Genomic DNA, 20,804 nt, shown 5'->3' with positions numbered 1-20,804 from the left:
GTTGTTTTCCCTGGAACAGGTTTCTATCAATATTTTGACTGAAGTTTGCAAGCATTTTTTTAAAAGCAGACTTACTTAGTCCATGTTATGGTAGTCAAAACAAGAGGTCTCCTATGTCATGTACTGCTGTATCCAGATCAGACATTTTAAAGAATTGACACTGCAGATGTATTGGCTTTAGCTGTGCACATATATTCCCATCTTCCTTTAAAACCTGGATACCCTATATGTCCATCTTACTAGTGAGATTGAGAGAGAAAGAGAGGGATCACCTTAAGGTTTAGTTAAGCTACCTTCTCTTCTTCTGTGTTGGTCTATGACTGTAACAATTATCTCCTTTCTCTCTCTTTCTCCCCACAAAACTGCTCCATCAGTTTTATCTAGTTCTCTTCTGTACATAAATCAGTTCCTCCTATTTTTACAAATGAATACTCAAGACTTGCAAAAAAGAATCAAGGACTATTTCTTCAAAGGCACAGAAAACCATCACTCATTGGGATACTCCTAGTCACCTAGAACTTGACTGGACCACCGAAGAGCTGCTTCTTACAACCAATTACACTTACCAGCACAACAGGAACAGCAAACTTCAGCATCACTGACTGTACTGTGAATCTCTCGTTATCTAGAGCAGTCACAGCCCGTGATAAGCCCATGTCTAAACATAACCTGAAACAAACAAATGAAAAGTCACCGAGGATCTTAAAAACACTTTCAATAATGTATTACCTTTTGCTAGCATTGTACCCAGCAAATCTCTGTTATGCTTTGAGAAGAGCTCTATCCAAGAATTAAGAACATACCGAACATTGTCAATCACTGGTGTTTTTGTGACCCGAAAGAGTCGAAACATCTGGGGATTCTGAGGTCCTTTCTTCACCTCCCCATTGGGGGAGGGTGGGGGAGAAAAAGGAGGAAACAGATCCCCTGGTTCTAAGACAATGTGTTCATCATCCTGTTAGAAAAAGATGAGACAGTGGCAGAAGCTGTCTATCAAACAGGGAACTAGAATATCTTACAGAAAGTTCAAACTTCTTTAAGCAAACAAAAACAATACATCTTACTTTACTAAAACATATAATTTACTGTTGCTTGGCTGACACAATAGTCTTTTATAGCATTATTATATGAATCCTGTTTTTTTGCTCACAGAACCTTCAAGATATCTAACAATAACGAATTAAGCATACTTCTTAAAAAATGAATACAGATAAATGCACAACTAAGTTAAAATGAAAAAGTCCACCAAGCTGAAGAAGCAATGACATGCAATGCATGGTAACTGCGGTGGCGCATTGGTTAGAATGCAGTATTGCAGGCTACCTCTGCCAACTGCCAGCAGTTTGATCCTGGCCAGCTAGGGTTGACTCAGCCTTCCATCCTTCCCAGGTCAGTAAAATGAAGACTCAGATTGTTGGGGGCAATATGCTGACTCTGTAAGCCGCTTAGAGAGGGCTGTAAAGCACTATGAAGCAGCATAAACATCTAAGTGCTATTGCTATTGCTATTTATTATTGCTTTAAATCTCTTCTTCCCATTACAGAAAGAAGTCACTTTGTCACAAGCTGTATATGCTGATGTTTTCTGAACTATTTGGTTTCCATTTTTAAAATAAATGTTTAATTATGGCCCTTTTAGGAAGAAATTTATGGGTGTTTCTAATACTCATGTTTATGTAAAAAAATATTAAATACTTTGAATCCAAAAAAAACCCAGAATCAGACTTTGGACATGCCAAATCCTTGTTTTTTACTAGTACATCAGCATCATCTTACCATCAAGAAGAAAAATAGGAGTTACCTTAATCCCTCTAAGAGAGGTAAAAGATTCCTGGCCTGGCCTCAGAGCAACAATATCACCTTCTACCAACAGGCTTACTGGGAGGTTGACAAGGTGACCATCCCTATAGACCCAGTGGAGTGACCAGGATGGCGCAAAGGGCATGTGAAGGTCGGGGTACATAGTTTTTGTCCAGATGAGTTCTTTGCTATCTTTTAAAGCATCTGAAATATCAGATTAACAGAAAATGGCTATTAAACAAGCAGTAATGGTAGAAAAATAAAGATATCAAATATCATTGTTATATAGATACTAAAATACTAATAGGAAAAATATTCCAGGAGGGGGGAGGGAATAGATAGGCAACACCAGAACAGTACCAGAAAATTATAATAAATAGTTTGTTAGCTTCCTTCCTTTCCTCTCTCTTGAAAAAATGTCATTCAAGGTTAACAAACAAAACATATTGGCAATCCACCACTGCAAATCATGTGCAGACTTCTCTTTCCAATGTTGTATAAATAATTCTTTTTGGCCACCCTCCATGCATGAAGGGATTATTTGATGTGGTCCCATCCGCTAAGGTCATACTGCTAAACATTGATCCAGATTTCAGTTGCAGCAGGAATTTATTCTGAGTTCATTTTAAGGTCAAATTAAAAGCCTAACCTTATCCTTCCAGCCCCTGTATTAATTAACACAATCCTCCCGGAACTGTTGGCATCCATGCCATTTTAGAGAAACTATATTCATTTCAACCATGGCAAGAGGGAGTTACTCTCTCCCCGTTTTCTGTTTTTCCAGTCATTCATTCATCAACATCTCCTACACACACCTCCTAAAACATGCATTTTAATGGGCATCAGTGCAATTCATTAGTTTAGTTCAGGGTCCCCAAACTTGGCAGCTTTAAGACTTTTGTGGACTTCAACTCCCAGAATTCTCCAGCCAGCTATGCTGTCCACAAGTCTTAAAGCTGCCAAGTTTGAAGACCTCTGGTTTAGTACATGCTACAAATAATCTGCTCTGTCTTCCTATAGTATTTGTAAACTCCAGCAGTGGTTCTTGCAGCTTTCCTTGTAGTGCACCAAAAATCTCAACATCTGAATAACTAACGCTTCTGACTACAACCAAACCGGGTTCCGACCAAAAAGTTCACAAATTTTTTTTTCGAGGCCGATTTCCCCTTCCACGCCATTTTTTTTGTAAGCACCAAATTTCCAAAATTAGGTTCGGGTCACGACCAAATCGGTTTGCGACCAAAGTTATGGAACGAATTATGGTTGTGACCAGAGGTTCTACTGTATTTATTTATTTATTTATTCAATTTCTATACCGCCCTTCTCCCGAAGGACTCAGGGCGGTGAACAGTTAAAATAACATATATATAAAATGTGAATATAAGATGATTAAGCCAATTTGGTTCATCGAGTTAAGAATTTTCAGCATAAAGATTTAGAAAAATTAGAAGAGATTTATGCCAGCCCGGCTTGGTGAAATAGAAAGGTCTTAAGTGCACGACGGAAAGTACGAAGATCTGGGATCATTCATATCCCTGGGGGTAACCTGTTCCAAAGGGTAATATGTTTGTTCACAGAAGACAGAACAGGATGGAGATCCGGATGGAGAAAAACAAGGGAACAAAAACAGCAGCAATGATTTGGTCAGGGGTCCTTATCAAGTTTCATGTGCTTTAAGATTATCCTCTGTCCATAAATATGAGACATTCTTCTCTATAGCGGCAGCCTGGTTTCAGAATATCCAGCCACAGGAAGTATGCTTGCTGCATTATTTCTGGTGCCAGCTTAAAATATATCAGTATTTATTTACCAAAGAATTTTTTAAATTTCAAGCTTATATTTTATTTACTTTAAATACTTTTTATGTTTCTCACAGTTACTGTCATAGATAGCTACTGATGCTTAGCTTTTATTTCCTTTTGTGTAGCACTTAATATAGCTAGTCCACAACTTACGATCACAATTGAGCCCAAAATTTCTGTTAAGTGAAATCACGGCATCACGTTGTTATCACGTGAGGTATCATGACTTTTTCCCCCTTTGCTAAACTGGGGTGGGCATGGCCAGCGCCTGATGCATCTGGCCCGCTGGCCACGAGTTTGGCACCCCTGACATTGGGGAAAAATAATAATGGAGGAAGAGGAGTAAGGGAGGGGGTCTTACCATTTATTCTGCTGATGATTTTCCGAAGTCTCCTCTCAATTTCTCGGTGTTTCATCCTTTCTTGCCGTCCAATCACAAAGAGGTCAAGTAGCACCAGGAAGAACAGTGCCAAAGCATTTACGATTTCTGAACCTTCACTGTTTAAAGCAAAACATGAGGCTTTTTAAGTAGCTGAAAGAATTATGACCAGATCCAGAGCAGGTTTGACTCTACCTATAAATGCCAACAGCAGTTAGTAAGGAAACCTCTGCTTTAACCCAAGAAGGGTTTACAACTTCTATTCATTCAAATCATGCAACCATAGCAGGAAGGTAAGTGAGATTATAACACATAAAATATTTCTCTTCAGTTTTCCCAGGGCAGCCAACTATTAGAGAGAGCCCTATGTCTCAGTCGGCTGTTCATAAAAGAATGTGAGGTAACAGAGTTATATGTGCATCCCATTGCTAACTGCAATAGAATAAAATTAAGCTACCAGTCTGACCAACTTCTGAATATTTATTTGTTTGCTTGCTTGCTTGCTTATTTACTTATTTATTTATTTCCCATAAATAACTCAAGGCAGTGAAATACATTAACATTTTATTCATTCAACATTTTTAAACATAACATTTTATCCTTCACTTGAAGCCACAAGGCATCTTGGGCTGAAACTGTTCAGGTTCCTGAAAATAAACAGCTTGAGTTCTTTGGTTGGAAGGACTGACTAAGAAGTCACACCTGTCAAAATTTCTTTAAATAAACTTCATTTTAAAAAAGACATAAGTTCCTTTGAAGGCCAGGCATTGGTAGCCGCAGGACTCTCCACCAAGCTGAATGCCCAGTGTTGAAGCAAGGTGAAAAAAAATCTTTGTAGCAGTCTTTGTAGCTGGGTCAGTTTCATAACCATGAAGACAGCCAACAAAGGGAAATAAAGTGTGAAACCTTAAGAATGATTCGCCTAATCAACAATCCTACTAGCTTTCAGCCACTAATCACATGGTTGTTTATGAGCCTATCCACATACTTAAATCTTAACACAATTTTTACTCCATATCCATATTGGTCAAGGCAAAAGCAGGAGATTTTGGGTGGATCTTGGACTCGAACTGTGGAAAGCATAAATAAATATATATGATAATATAAATTATTGTCTTTGAAAAATACATTACAATCTACACACACACACACATACACTTCCTGTTGTCACCAGATCAAGATATTATTATTGTAATGTGCTTTCAACCTGAGTGGAAATCGTTCATGAGTTTCATAAATCCTACACTATCCAGGTTGAATTTCTGTGAAATCATTGAAGTATGATTATCCAAAAAAGCAAACATGCTTATGGTTTTCCATAGAATATCAATGGTTTTCTATATGAATTGAAGGGTAAGAAAATGTATAGATCACTTACCTTCCTTGGGGTTGGCTCCCATAGCAGCAGAATAGTAGCAGCATAGTTAGAAGCATCAGAGATGCCCCTGGCCAATGAAAACAGGAACAACGGTTGCCATGATATAGAAAACTGGCCTTCCATACTTCCTACAATAGGAAAAGTATAAAGAATGGGGCTACATTCACAAATGGAAACTAGACTTTATTATCCAACTGCAAAGATCAAGAGAAACAACAGTGGAACTAAGTTACATTGGACTGCAAGGACAGTAGGTACAATATTCTTGTTATCCATATTCCATGCGTAATAGATTGATAGACTGATAGACAGACAGCCAAAGAAACAGACAGATGCACAGATGTTCAGGAGTCCTGTCTACAAAGAATGCTAGTTCTTTATACTGGCCTCTCAACAGCAGGAAATATCATAGAAATTTGACACCCTGGGATTATCACTTTTCCTTCCCTGAATGGTAAAGGTTACTAGCAACCTTTACAACAATAAATCCAGCAAAACATCTAACTATATAAAAATAATATCCCAAATTAAAGCTTGGCATTCAATTTTCCACTGGACCTCATGGTGGCCTAACTCTCATCCCAGCTGCGCCCTATTGCTGAAAGTTTTTCACTTTCCCGAACACCAAAAATTGCTTAAAATCAAAAAGTAAATGGAGAATTGCCTTTAAACACAAAAAATTACCTCAAATCCACACATTTAGATTATAGGTAGATAACCTCCGTACAACAAGAAGTACTGACAGAGAAAAAAGGTGTTTTCTGTATCAGGGTGCCCACCAACCCAGCAATTTTCATATATTTTCCTCAACTATTACCACTTTCCTCCAGCTTCAGTGGAATGAAGTCCGTGTTATCTAAATGCTGATTTCTCACATGTCAACCAGTGGTGGGTTGCTCCCTGTTCGGTCCGGTTCTTGCGAACCGGTAGTAACAGCGGCGGGAGACTCCCCCCACTCGCCCGGATATCATCATGAACAACCTGCACGTGCAGAAGCTTCTGTACACGTGCGCTCCCGTTGTGAACCGGAAGCGGAGGGAAGTAGAACCTACCCCTGATGTAAACTGGAAATTAAATACCGTATTCCAATGTTTAGTAATGCTTTGTGTTTTTACCTTGAGCTGATTGGATTGATTTCTGATTTGGCATCTTTTATTATTTTTCCCAATCCTTGTACAGTGGTATCTCGATACTTGTCAATAATTTGTTTCTGGGAGATGCGACGAGTACTAAAAATGACGAGTACGAAACAAACCACGTGACTTACAACGTGACCCTTTGTTTTGGCTGGGGAGAACTTCCTGCCTGTCCCTTTTCCTATGTCAGTGACCTTCCCAGCATGCCTGACTTCCTATCCATTCTCTGCAGCCATCCCCATCTTTCTATCTCAATGCATCAAATATCAAATTCAATTAGTTTTGAAGCAGTCGGGTACAGAGGTGCCACTGTATAGGTATGTTTCTATTTTATGCTTACTAGCTGTCCAGAGGTCTCTGAATAAGATGGCTGGCCATAAGCATTTCTTTAGAAAATAAATAAATAACAATCTTGCTTTCTTACTTATTCTACAATAAATAACTTTGTTCATTGTTTAAGCTTTTACCTAAAATGCACAGGATGCTCTTAAAAAACATAAAAACACGTAAAACTGAGAGGGATACCTACTTCACAAAGTTGTAATGCTCACCTTCCATGAAATCACCTTCTTCCTTTCCTTCTGATGTCCTTCCAGCAGTGTTGATAGCTGGTCTCTCAGAATAGTTAAGGCTTTTGTTGTGGTCAGACCCAAATTTGTAGTCATTTCATCCTGAACAGCAAAAGTTCTGTGTCATCTTCTCAAACAAGTTATACTTAGCAGTGATCTATCTCCCAAAAGAACTGGCATATCTTTGTCCATAATAATACTTTAAACACAAGAGTACTGCAGCTTAAACTTTCATTTCTTTTTTTCTTATGGGATGACGTTATTCACTTTTCAAAGCATTGAAAAAGGGGAAAAAATCCTATTTTTCTTCCTATACTATAGTTTCAATCTTTGGTTGATATCTGAATATGATCCCTGATTAGAGATCCCTGATCTTGATCCTTTATCAGGGATCTCTTAATCCCTGATCATATCTAAACAGAAATGCCACCCTATCCATATTAATCTCCAAAAGACTTTGTTCCCAAGTTGTTCCTGTATATGATGAGATCACATCTTTCAGAGTCTTATAGTGCTTTCACTTGATTCATGTTAACCCCATTATTTATATAAATCAAACATTGTGCCAATGTTTAAAGCAAGCCAACAAATTTCTTAAAATTCTAAGGGGAAGCTCTAGTACAGTAGAAAAAAGAATAAAAAATAGTCTAACCTACAAATCCAATATACTATGAGTCTAAATTTATCTCATGTATCCTCCATGAGGACACAAAGTTGGTGAAAGCCACATTAGAAAATTCTCCTGTATAAACTCAATTGGAACAGGAGCTGACAAGAGGCATTTCATTACAGGCTGAACACTTAAACGTCCCGGAATATTATGCCCATTTTCAGGAACTGCAGAGGGGACTGCATTTTGAATAGTCTACTTCTGAAACTAAAGTATCTTGAATGTGACTAATTTGTAAAAATAGATAAATCCTGCCTGATTCACATATCATGGTAAACAATAATAAATAATGACAATTATGAAGGTGTTCACCATGCGTCTCCTGCCCAAAAGACCAATGTTTGAGCTGATTTAGAGAAGCCAAAGTTGCCAAGAACAGACCCAGGACAACTGCCAAAGAATGAGTATCTCAAACAATCAACCTTCTTGCAGAACTTCTGGCTTTGACCAGCAAGCCAAACCATTTGCTGCTGTTCTCTCTCCTGGCTCTTGCCTTGTTCTTTTTTTAGGAATATGATAATGGAAATCCGTCAGCCATAAAAATGAACATGTAAAAAAGAAATTGTCATAGCACGCAGGCAATTATGATGTTTCATATTTGGAACAACTAAAAATAAAGCCTGATGCAATGTTCCTATTTGGCTAGCTCTAGGACCTAAAATAATTGCTCCTTTTTGTTTGTTTTTTTAGAAGACAACCAGACTGCATCAACATTATAGCAAATAAACGTAATTCCTCTATATTAATCATAAAGCCAAAAAGAAAATTCAGGACCCAGTTTGGGTCCACTTAACAAAGATTGTCTTGCATGGATTTTCAATAAGTATAAACTAGGAAGTAACTATGAAACAGAATCTGTAAGCAGAGGCCACCAAGCCTGATGACTGATATTCAGACATAATGAATGGCTATAGAACGGTGAAGTTTTTGATTCCTTCTTCCAATTCTCAGTACAGCTCAATTCTATAACAAGATTTTCCATCTCCATGAAATACTTATTCAACATCTCCAGGGGTAATTTCTTCTTGAATACTTTAAAGTGAAATCTTTTACAACTTCTTCCTATGGTACAAGAATTCTGACCACTAAAAGTATGAGCACCAGGACAAACTGTGCTTCTTCAGCCATTAGACCAGTGCTTCCCAAACCTTTTCCTTCGTTATCCAAAACCGCTTACTAGAAAGTCCTTTCTACCCAATGTAGGTAAAACATTTAAAGTCAATTTTAATGTCCCTGTTGTGATTGGGTGATGGGTTCATGTGTTGAAAGAAAAAATATCTCTAACCAATTTGGGGGATTTATCCAGGTTTGGGATACTAATCACCTCTACATATTGTATCACGCTAATCACCTCTATATATTGTATAACTCCATTATTTCTCTGTAGTGCTCTAAACATCTAAAATATTGTAAAAATCTCTGCCATGCATATAGATTTGGTTTCTGGATGCAACATGGGATATGGCTAATGCCAGAATACAAGTATAGTCCAAGTTTCCCAAACATGGGAATTTATAACAAATGGATGTGAGAAACAAGAGCTGCCACAAATCTCTCAGATTTTTAGTCTAGAAAGTGCAGAAGTGACACTTTCATCTGGCAGCAAAAAGGCAACATTAAGATACTTCAATAGGTTTTTTTTTTCTGTTATTAGGATCAAAAAGTGTAGACATTAGCAAAACTCAGCTTCTATTAACTGGTTAACATATAAACATTATGGTTTGTTAACTAGAAAAAATCATAATTGGCTGGGTTTATTTTAATTTATCATGGCATTTAAATGTCCCTGTTGTGGACATGTTGTGGACATCCAACACCCGCTTCAAGGTGTTGGTTACCACCTTTAAAGCGCTCCATGGCATAGGACCTAGTTATCTCCGAGACCGCCTTCTGCCACCGACGACCTCCCATCGACCCGTGCGCTCCCACAGAGAGGGCCTCCTCAGGGTGCCATCAGCCAAGCAATGCAGGCTGGTGACCCTCAGGGGGAGGGCCTTCTCTGTGGGGGCACCCACCCTCTGGAATCAGCTGCCCCCAGAGATAAGGAGAATCCAAGACCTCCGTGCCTTCCGCCGTGCCCTTAAAACTTTCCTTTTCCAACAAGCCGGGCTGGCCTAACAAATCCCTTTAAATGATTTTAAATTTGTATGTTTTTTAAATTTTTGGCCAAATTGAGATATTTCCTTTTAATCTGTTCTTAATGTTTATATTATGTGTTTTTATCTGGCTGTACACCGCCCTGAGTTCCCAGGAAGAAGGGCGGTATATAAATTCGAAGTAAAATAAAAAATAAATAAGTAAAATGATAAGCCAGGGTTTATAAACCCCAGTGTCTGAGTTCATACAGGACATTAGCCATTGTGGAGCATTTGTGGTCTTCTATCTGAGAGATCAGGAGCACCTACAGAGCCATCAGTTCCAGGTCTCCAGACAATTCCCTACCTCAATATAGTACTGTAAACTGCCTGAAAAAGAAATTGAGGGAGCCCAAAGTGCAGACATGAACAACGACACTGAAGTTGTTTCAGATGTTTCCTTTTCCCCCCCACATTTCTCCCTCGATTTGAGTTCCCCCTTCAGACCTTGAAATCAAGTTCTCTGACCTCCCGTGCTTACCTTTACTTTCTCATATGATGCAGGCATAGCAAATTAATTATGTCAGCAGACCTAACTCCTGTAAACAGCACACAGCTTGTGTTCTCATTGGCTAACTTCATATTACACAATTATACAATTAACCCATTTTCTGGGTTCACATAAGATACCAAATCATAAACTATCCAACAAACTATTTGCCCATTAAGCACAAAAAAAAAACCAAGTAGTAAAAGCTAATTTAGGCTGTGCACACATATTTACTAGGCCTTTCACTGACCTAATTTAGTGGTTATTCAACTGTAGCTGTACAGTACCTGCTGAAATAAACTAATTAGTCCATAATTTGTCACAGCAGTCTATGAAAAAACAGTATTGTAGTCCCAATGTATTACTCTTTAGTGCTTTGGTTTCGAAATAATTCCCCAGAGTCTGGCTAAAGCAGCAGCCCTCTGTTGAAGAAAAATGGAAAACAGCGGGAATTATAATAGAAAAGCAAAGTGGCAGAACTGTTCAAGATTGGTTCCAATATAAATGCAGCAAGTTAGAAAGAGAATGCTGAGTACGACAATGCAATTGTGTTCCCAGAACTGGTGCCTACTGTCTAGTCTGTGTTTGTTTTCCAACATGGGAAGCAATCAATCATAGCTCAGCATCTGCCTCCTTTGCTCAATTGATGAGCCAAGATTAAATTATTAGATTTAGATTACAACCCTGCTCCCAACTGCAAAGAAATATGTGGATGGTGGCACCTACAGACTACATCCCAAAATGAAGCAATTACAGCCCACAATACTGCATTTGAAAATGCCATCTTATTTTATTCAAAATACTATTGAAGAACACTCATCCATACAATGACGGTGATACAGGCTAATCAAGGAACTAGCAGGATGGTGCAAAGAAATATCACTCTCATCCTGCTGTCTGACTTTCTATCCCACATAACAGCTCTGAAAACTTTCACTGCCCTAAAACAGGGAATGATGGCAGCAGCTACCCAAGCAGTCTTTTAGGATAGCTCACAACTTCAGTGTAACATGATAAAATAAAGTTTTACTGGCTAAGTATAGTTAAGAAAGGAAGTAGGAGAAAATAATAAACAGACAATGCAAGGACAATTAAAGGAAAGAATTCCCATCTTTCTCCTTCCTTCCTTCCTTCCTTCCTTCCTTCCTTCCTTCCTTCCTTCCCTCCCTCCCTCCCTCCCTCCCTCCCTCCCTCCCTCCCTCCCTCCCAGTTTTTGATTGCTGGCAACTGCCTGAACTACTCTCTGCAACTTTCACAGCAACATTTTTCAGAAGTGGATTAACATTGTCTTCTTCCTATGGCTCAGAGATAGCGAATGGCCCAAGTTCACTTGGCTGGTTTTGTACCTAAAGTGGGACTAGAACTCAATATCTCCCATTTTCTAGCCTGATGCCTTAACCATTACACAAACTGGGTCTGGTGCAGATATTTACATCCTAAGGGTGGGGGAAATAAAAAGGAACTTTACCTTAGTAATGAAAGGAAAATAAAAAAAAGGTAACAAGCAAACCTAGTTGGCATTAACCTTTTTTTAAAAAATGCCAACCCTGAGCTTAACTACTGTTAGTATCAGCATGCAGTCCTATAGCCAATTGTGCTTATTAACCAATGTCAGGGTATGAGAATTATGTAATAATTAAAGTTACTATTTGCTTTAGTCACCTTTGAAAATTTCAAGGAAGCCATCACTCCATAGCTATTAGAGCATGATCCAAACACAATCTGAGATTGTACTGTTTGTTTCAAGTTTATAATTTTTTAAGAAGTTGATGTTCCTCCATATTTGCCCAATCAAATTGGCAACATAACGAATGTTATTGGCTATTTCTGATTATTTGCATCCCTCCAACAAAGAGTGTCATTTAACACTGCTTTATGGTCTATAAATCCAAGACATAGATTTAAACTCCTCTGAGGCAAGATGCAGAATGTTTCAACAAAAACTGCACATGCATATACACACAAACACACTGATGGCAGTTATAAAACTATTGTGAGACACACAGACTAGTCAGATTTTTCTTCACTAAAGAAGCAAATATGTGTGATATTCCCCCTCAACTTCAGGTATTCAGGGAAATCTTTTGAAGACAATGTATTAGCTTGATGAGCACTGGGAGAAGTATTATTTCATTTAAAACCACTGGTATTAATGTTTTAGATCAGTGGTTCTCAATGTAGGCCATTTGGGGTGTAGTAAGTTTTCGAGGGAGCCACCTAAACTTAACTCCCAGGTGTATGATCAATTTGTCATAAACCTCACATCTCATCGTGTCTGCTCATCTCAGCAGTAGAAATACTGAAAATTATTATACTTTACAATAAATATGTACCAGCTAGCAGTCAGCATATTGGACTCACCAGAGGTAAATGAGGCTCAGAAGGGAACCTTGAGCAAAATAAGGTTGAGAACTCCTTGTTTAGACAATAACTATATATTGTGTGGCACACTGATTAAAATGTTGATCTGGATCTCCTCGAGTCAAGTCAGATGATTTGGAGGTCAACGGGTGAGTCTGGTTGGTTACTCAATCTCAACCAAATCAAACTCACGGCTCAGGGAAATCCACAGCAGAACCCAATTTAATTCTGCCCTTAAAGAGAGTGTACTATATGCCTTAGAGAGGAGCCCTGCTCAAGCAACCAAGTTTCAAGAACGAGCTGCAAAGGCAAAACATGCTGGTTTCTGGTAAAAAGGGCCTTCTGGTTTCCAGGTCACTGCATAAATTCTCTTGTACATTAAGAGCCATGTCATTGGAATGACAGTCTCATTAAGATTTTGGTCATTCTAACTTAGCAATATAGTAGAAAGTAGACTTACAATTCCTTACAGAGGGCTGATTTAAATTATCTCCATTGGTCACGACTCCTGCTACAGATAGATTGTTTTTTTTTTTTCTTGATAACCACATTTTCAAGACTGTACAAAAACTAAAAGCTGGATGCCAATAGCCAATATAAGCTCACCTAAGCCTTTTTCTGTTTGGCAATTTCCCCTTCGTCTAAGACTACTGAGAGAAGAAATCTTCCTTTGGGCAATCATGTGCTGTGCAGCCTCTCTGTTCCGTCCCTCTGCTCCTCTTTCCCCTGATGTATCACCCTAGGGCCAGATCACAATATAGCTAACACATGCCATGGGGATAGGTGTTTATGTTTTGCTTTTAAGACATATTGCATAATCTAGCATGAAAGCAGAAATATTCTTCTCTGTAGCTCCCTAACTCTGAAGCATGACACGGGTACTGTTGAGAATTACATACACTTCTCTACCACTGCTGAATGTAATCCTAGATTTATTAATCTGCAAGGATGGATCATTGCCATATTTGCTTCCCCTGAATAGAGCTGGCAGACCTCCCAATTCAAGAAATTTGGTACAAACCATGCTTGCTACTTTAAAATCCAAGCCTTAATCCAAATCCATGCATTCCAGTGCAAAATAATAATTCAGCTGCAGTGCACGACCATCAGAAGAAACAGGCAAATCGTAGTCACTGAATAAGAAGAGGGTTTCTTTTCAACACAAAACGTGACAGGTTTATCTATTGCATTTAATGCTGATATCTTTCACATACCAAAATGCCATCCACGAGAAAGCAATCCTATCCCTAATCAGATGTCAGTTACAGTTCACCAAGGCTCTCTCACATGTTCTCTCCCTCTCCCTCTTTAGCTCCCTCACACACATACAACACATAGACAATCCCTGGAAACATATTAGTAACTCAGGAAGCGATCCAGGAATTTTTGGGGTGGGGGAGGGAGCCATCTTGAATGAAAATGTTAGATGGTGGGGGGTGGGGGAGAAGAGGACCAAAAAAAAGGTAAACTTACTTTGCCACTTTTGGCTTGCTGAGACATCCACAGATCTGGCTGTTTGAAAAGCATCTGGGCTAAGACTGCTGCACACCACTGGAAACCTTGAACAGCAACTTCCAATGCTGCTACCCACAGAGAAGCAGAGAGAAAGAGGGAGAGAGAGGGAGAGAGAGAGTGCGCAGAGCACAGCGCTGCAGAGAAAGAGAGAGAGGAACAGCAGAGTGAAGCACCAAGCCACTGATTAATTCAGCCTGTTGCCAGTCACGCTGCTGTATGCTGGAGACAGAAGAAGAAGGGGAGGAATGAGAAGAGAAAGATGGAGAAGTTCTTTTCCCGGGGGGGGGGGGGAGGGGGGGGGCAAAAGGATGCATATCAAACCAAACAATTCCCATGAACTACCTATGTAGAGATGTGATATTAGGCTGAGAACCAGGTCATATACATGTCGAGCTGATGAAGGCTCAGTAGAGATAGGAGAGCTAGTCTCAAAAGGGAGAAATCAACCGTGGGAGCTGAGAAGGTTTGTGAATGTTCGTACAAATTGAACGCATACATTCATAAAGAAGGGGAAATCAAATGACAGGTTCTGTATTTCTCATGCCAATTATTTCAATGCAATAGGAAAAGTCTAGAGGATCCTCAATTTGCTGAGCTCTGTGGGTATTTAGTGCTGCCTACTGAGCATCCTTTTGCTCTCAGCAGGACTTCCCAGCAGTAATCTGGATGGGGAACAGCTCTTCTCCACCACCAAGCATCAAATATTCATAATATCTCAAGACGAGACAACAGAAGAAAATGCAGTATAGGTTATTAATAACAACCCAATAGTTCTGTGGCTTGCCATTCACCGAAACAACAATACAGGGGACAAGAGAAGGACACAGAGCTAACAAATATAACTGTCATAATATTGTACTCAAGTAGCAAAAAATAAGAATTATACAACTGACAAGAATCAGGCCAACTTAAGCTACATCCTATTCAAGGGACTGTGCCGCACAACTCCTCTTAGGGGGTGAGGATGCTAAAAGTTAACATTTTAGCCCTACTCAAAAATTGTGTGAATGACCAATCAGCTTCAGTGATTTGAGTAAAGTTGGTTATGCTGAATGAAGATCACCTGCTTTTTCAGCAATCTCCGGATGACTTATCCAACTATAAGGATCTCTCTAGCATGCATATTTTAGCATCCTAACAGTCTCCAACCTTCTTGTCCAGTTGAAAAAAGGCAGCAGGTGGTTTTGGATATAAAATTCTTGCTGGGCGAAATTAACAATGCTTTTGAATGCTGAACACTAAGGGGGTTTCCTATCCCCAGGGTCTTTCTGGTAACCTTTCTATGATCTCTTCCACTCACCAACTGATTTCAGGACCAGAAAGCTCTTTCAATTATCTCCTCTTCCTTATTCTCCCAAACCTTCTCTTCTAGTGCTGGATAGATAATTGTCTTGCCCCAAGGTTTCACACAAAATGACGCACTATGTGCTGCAGACAATCACAGTAATCAAAGTTGACTCAATATTGTGGGAAAAATAATGTCTGTGGGGTCCTTGATGCTCTGAGCTTGGAGGTTTTTCTCGCCGCATTTCATTGCCAAACTAGCTCATCATCAGTGCTAAAAGGGAGTGTGGTTTGCTCAAATGTTACCTTGCAATGAAACATCTGAAAGAAAATGACCAAACTCAAAGAGTACCAAGGACCCCACAGTTTAACCCACAAATATTCTCTTCTATTGGAATCATGGCTCTTACAAATTGATGCTAGGTTGACATTCCTGAGGACTTTTGAAAAGGGAATATTGTAGGCTAAATTCCTTCCCATTAATGAATCAAAGCACACTGTGTACTTTATAAGGCTGTGCACGTTGGAAAATGATATGGAAGAAGCAATGCTAATTGCCTGTGAGTATAGCACCTCTCTATTAAAACATGCACATCTTTTCTAAGGCTTTACATACGTGATTCCTAAAGCAGCCATGTCTTTTTTTAGGCTGTAAAATATCATAGTGGTTATGCAGAAGAGAAGACCAAAAATATCTAACCTCCTTATAACGTACAGTGGTTCTTATAGAGTAGGGAAGAGCCAGTGTGGCATAATGAATGAACCAGAAATTGAGAAATCCAAATCAAATTCAGCCTTGAGGCTAACGGGAAGATTGCAGGCAGTCCCTATCTCTAGCTTATTTATACTACAAGGCTGCCATATAAACATAACGGGAGGAGCAGAATACAGCATGAACAGCTGTCTTCCCTGACCAGGTAGCCTCTAGAATCAGTGAACTGAAACCTCCAGAATCATCCTATGATCTTTCTAAGGCTGAAAGGTAGCAATAAAGGGACCAATCTTTTCAATTCAACATGTCAATGCACATACTACTCATCATGGTAAAAAAGACAGAAAAAAAAATCAGTTCTCCCAAAAGGATAACAAATTTAGGTACCATAACATGTGAGATAAATCCTGCACAAGCGCACTGTCTCAGCATTACAGTCCATCTGCTTCAGGTCAAGCTCAGTTAGAGATACCCAGAGCATGAGCCCAGAATCTCCTCCTATACATGAAAAGAGTCATGCCATAGACCTGCTCTGTACTAAGAAATGACTTCTGACGGACCCCCTTTGCCTACTTCCCTCCTCCCTCAAAAAAACCATTTAATTAATGTTTGTGAGCTTTGGAACTGCACAAGTTTCATAACCATTGTCAACTTTGTTAAATTTACAGTCTATCAGAAATTACAGATTAACACTGGCCATAAGTAAGAATGAAAAGGTGAGCACAATATGGTGAGCACAATACGATGACCAAAATAAATATTTATCTCCCAAAAAGTATTTTAAAACTACTTTATTTATGTTATGCCACTTTTAATATTTTTATGAATCATTCGATATGGTGAACATTTTTGTTTGTTTTTGATTATTTATACCCCTTTATTACTTTTACAAATAACTCAAAGTGGTGAACATGTCCAACACACATTCCTCCTCCTATTTTTCTCACAACAACAACAACCTCTGAGATGAGTAAGGCTGAGAGTGACTGACCCAAAGTCACACAGCTGGCTTTTGTGCCCAAGGCAGGACAGTCTCTTTGATCCTAGGCCTTAACCACTAGACCAAACTGACTATTATAAGAAGAGTGGATTTTCCCCTATTAATGAAAAGGAGAAGTGATGTGAACTTCACCACTAGCAAATCATATGACTTTTTAGAATCTTCCAACCATCCGTGTTAAAATAACAGCAAGGACAGGCTTTTAGCCATTATGATGGCTGGGTAATGCTGCAAAGATTTGTAAATCACTGGTGTGGAAATGGCCTATAGCTGAAATGCAAGATACACATTTCAAATCCAGGGAACCGCTGATTAAAACATACTTTTTTAACTTTGGGCTCCTAGACGCTACTGGATCTTGCACCTTAAGTAGCCCAAAATCATAGAACCATTTAAGGTTGTAGGAAAATCTCCCCAGACTTGGGAATAAAAAAATGCTTTGCTTGAGATGCTGAAGGTGTTGCTGGTTAAAGAGAGCAATCGAGAGACTTGGCTCTACATCTGCCCATTCTTTGGATAAGGCAAACTGTGGATGTCAAAGAACCTATAACCTTACAGGGTCGGGTAGCCTCCAGGATTTGTACTCAACTTGGAGATTTTACGTATCATTATTTGAGGGATCAAAATGCCAGCATATATAATTCTAGGAGTAAAGCTCAAGAAAAGCAAGAGAGCATTTGTGGTGCTGATTACAAAAGGAGCCCAGTGGGGAAGGAAGGGGAGGGGAAGGAAAGAGAGGCAGCATCTTTCTCCAGGGCATTATGTTTCCTAGACGACACACACTCTGGAGCTGCACAAAGGAACACAATGTTTTGCACAGCACAGTTCTCCCTCCACAACCTCCCAGCAACACCATCCCCCCTTTTCCTTAACACCATTCCTAGGAAGTTCCTGGGCTGCTGAAGCACAGCTATTGGCAGGTGGGATTGCAGAAGAAGGGGGGGGGGGGAAGGTCGTTGGGGGGGGGGAAAGAGTCTTGAAGCCATCTGGCCTGGGAAACTTTCAGTCCCAAACACAGCAGTTAAATGAGTTTTGATCTCTCCAGAGAAACGCTCCCTGGCAAATGGTCCTGCAACTGCTCTCTCATCACAATTTTGACTGACTACATGGCACGACCCTGGAGGATAGCATTAAGGGATGCTTTTACGCTGTTTCTGCTAAACAGAATAGGAGCACCTTAAGCTTGATGGGCAGCCAGATCTTCTTCCCGTGCTTTGGCAATCACCTTAACAGACCTGCTGTCTATATTGGCTGAACTTTTTCCTTAAATAAATAAATGAGAATATATACTCTCTTTTCATTTAGAATCATTTAAATTCTGTTTACTGAAATGTATGGAAAGTTTGTAATCTCCTTTTGTTTTTATGGGTTCTCTTGTTCGTGTGTGTGTGCATTTTATTTTATAAAACTTGTTAAATAATAATATGAAAAGAACTTTTCTCTCAATAAAAGGTCCAGATTCTTTCTAACTGAAGACAACACAAAAACATTTGAGGTGCTTAATAGGAGGATCTTTAAAAAGCACAATGTATACTTGTTTCTGATAAGAGGGTCATTCCAAAAGAAGAAAAACTGCTATTTATCAAATAGGAATTATCCCAAAGGAGCAGAGGGACATGGCTGGGGGGGGGGGAGGGAGGGTTGGGTGGCATATGGACCACTGATTAAAATAAGAAAGGAAAGGAAGAGATACCTGAAGCCCTGAAGCCATTTCTTCTCCATCCTGTTCACGCTGTAAGCATCACAGTAAGAAAGGTTGGAATTTTAACAAACGGTACCAGATCCTGGAGTGTCTTTGTTCATGGCAAAATAGTTTGGCATACAGTTATCACAAAGATACTGTCTGCAGTTGCACTGGCAGCCAATGCAGAAAAGAACAGCAAGGCATAATTCACAAGGTTCCTCATACTGAAAGCAAAAGTCCAGGGGGAAAAAAACCCTAGAAGAGAGTATAAACTGCAGAACCTAGGAAAAAGGTTGCATAACTGCAGCAGCTGATAAAACCCAACAAAAGTGGCAGGAGAAGTTGAGCAATAGGCCATAACATAGTTTGTTACATTTTGATTTTATCTATTTTTTTAAAAAAAAATCTGGCTACATCAGCTTATTCATCGTATGATTACTGTGGTTTAAACCACGTATGAACCACATTTTACTGAAGTAGGAAGAATATTCTAGAAGAAGGTAATTTAGTCTCTAGGTTTTTGCAATAAAACACATTTAATTGAAGGTGTATTGAAACTCCACCCCCAATCTCCTTACTGTTGCAATTTGGTTGTTTCCCATCTAAACTATATTATTGCCCAGGATATGTCTTCTAGAATATATTTCCTCCACAGGCTGGCTTAATATCCTAAGATATGGTTCTCTTATATAATAGTTAAACAACGTTACATCATTATAAATATAACTATTTTGCACAGTTTCTTATTACTTTTATAAATCACAGTTTCTGCCTACTGGAACATTAGGCTGATGCACAGCAATTCAGAAAAATAAAACCAAGGAAGAGGATAGCAAACCATTCTCTTCTTTTGTCTGTAAAGGAAATATATTAACAGGGCTTAATTCAGATAGACAATAGTTAAATTAAACCATAGGAGGGGGAAAGTGCCATTTGGCCAGGCAGGGAACGGTAGGAGATGCAGAAATTAATACTGTAAAAGAGAGAAGTAAGGGGTTGTGGAAAGAGACCTCACAGCAACGTTATGTATGTATAAATGGGCATTACTTACAGTCCACGGGTTATAAAATATTGTACAAGCCTGAACATTGAGAATTATAATGAAGCATGCTATAGAGACTGAATATAATTTAAATTGAAAACTGAAAACACACAGATGGTACAAAAATTTAAATTTACCCATCCCTAAGCAAAAACAAATATTTACTCTGCTGATTTTACCAGCCTCTGCAGATTTTAACAAAAGTTCATTATGTATACAACATTTAGGCTGAGTTTAAACATCATGCTATATAAAGCTACAATTGTTTATTTGTGTTTTAGCCCCTTGCATGAATATACTGCAGCTTATCAGCTGTAGTTAATGGCTTGTGTGCACCCAATTAATTGTGGTTTCTTCAACAAAACATTACTAAGGAAACAAACACAATATGTGAATCCAGTCAGTGTACTACTATCTTGGCAGCTGCCATAATGACATTCGTATTTCCTGTTGATAGGATTATTTGATCTCTGGGAAAATGTCATTATCCAAAACCACAGTGGGAATAGGGTGAACTAGCAAAACCTCTGCAATACCAGAATTAAAATAGTCAAACAGAATTTGCTAAATTGCTTTGCATGTGCATATCCCAGGAAGATATTCATTTTGCCAATATTAAATTATTTCAACATATTTCAGAGAAGGGGGGAGACAATGGCTACAAACTGAGTCTATTAAACTGGATTTCAGAGATACCTGGACAATCATTTAGGGTATTTGCTCTCTTGTTCCTAGATGCCCAAACTGGATGCCAGGCAATTTAGCATGCAATAAATGCTGAATCTCATCCTTCATTGGCTATGAATGACAAGAACTAGAAATCAAATCTCCTAAGTTTCAGACTCTTG

General features: G+C 39.0%; 1 protein-coding gene across 8 annotated transcripts in view; it reads right to left on the bottom strand.

The window, feature by feature from the left end:
* The window catches only part of TMEM94 (transmembrane protein 94), a 71,026-nt gene that overhangs the window by 36,626 nt on the left and 13,596 nt on the right, over positions 1 to 20,804 (bottom strand). For 5 of the 8 annotated variants that reach the window (XR_015732476.1, XR_015732477.1, XM_087887181.1 and 2 more), the window contains 6 exons: positions 7,046 to 7,165; positions 5,359 to 5,486; positions 3,963 to 4,099; positions 1,801 to 2,003; positions 804 to 955; positions 567 to 669 (listed from right to left, as the gene is read on the bottom strand). Coding sequence is in view for 5 of the 8 variants with exons in the window: in XM_087887181.1 (XP_087743307.1) it covers positions 567 to 669; positions 804 to 955; positions 1,801 to 2,003; positions 3,963 to 4,099; positions 5,359 to 5,486; positions 7,046 to 7,165 (843 nt within the window). In the remaining 3 variants the exon portion in view is untranslated. Of the gene's footprint in view, positions 1 to 566; positions 670 to 803; positions 956 to 1,800; positions 2,004 to 3,962; positions 4,100 to 5,358; positions 5,487 to 7,045; positions 7,166 to 14,192; positions 14,384 to 20,804 lie in introns of those variants that run through there. The other 3 variants (XR_015732475.1, XM_034408667.3, XM_034408668.3) reach the window with 3 other exon arrangements.

The sequence above is a fragment of the Pantherophis guttatus genome, chromosome 2, assembly GCF_059756535.1.
Source record: "Pantherophis guttatus breed Tessera chromosome 2, ASM5975653v1, whole genome shotgun sequence".
NCBI lineage: Eukaryota > Metazoa > Chordata > Lepidosauria > Squamata > Colubridae > Pantherophis > Pantherophis guttatus.
This window is presented reverse-complemented; position numbering and strand designations above follow the sequence as displayed.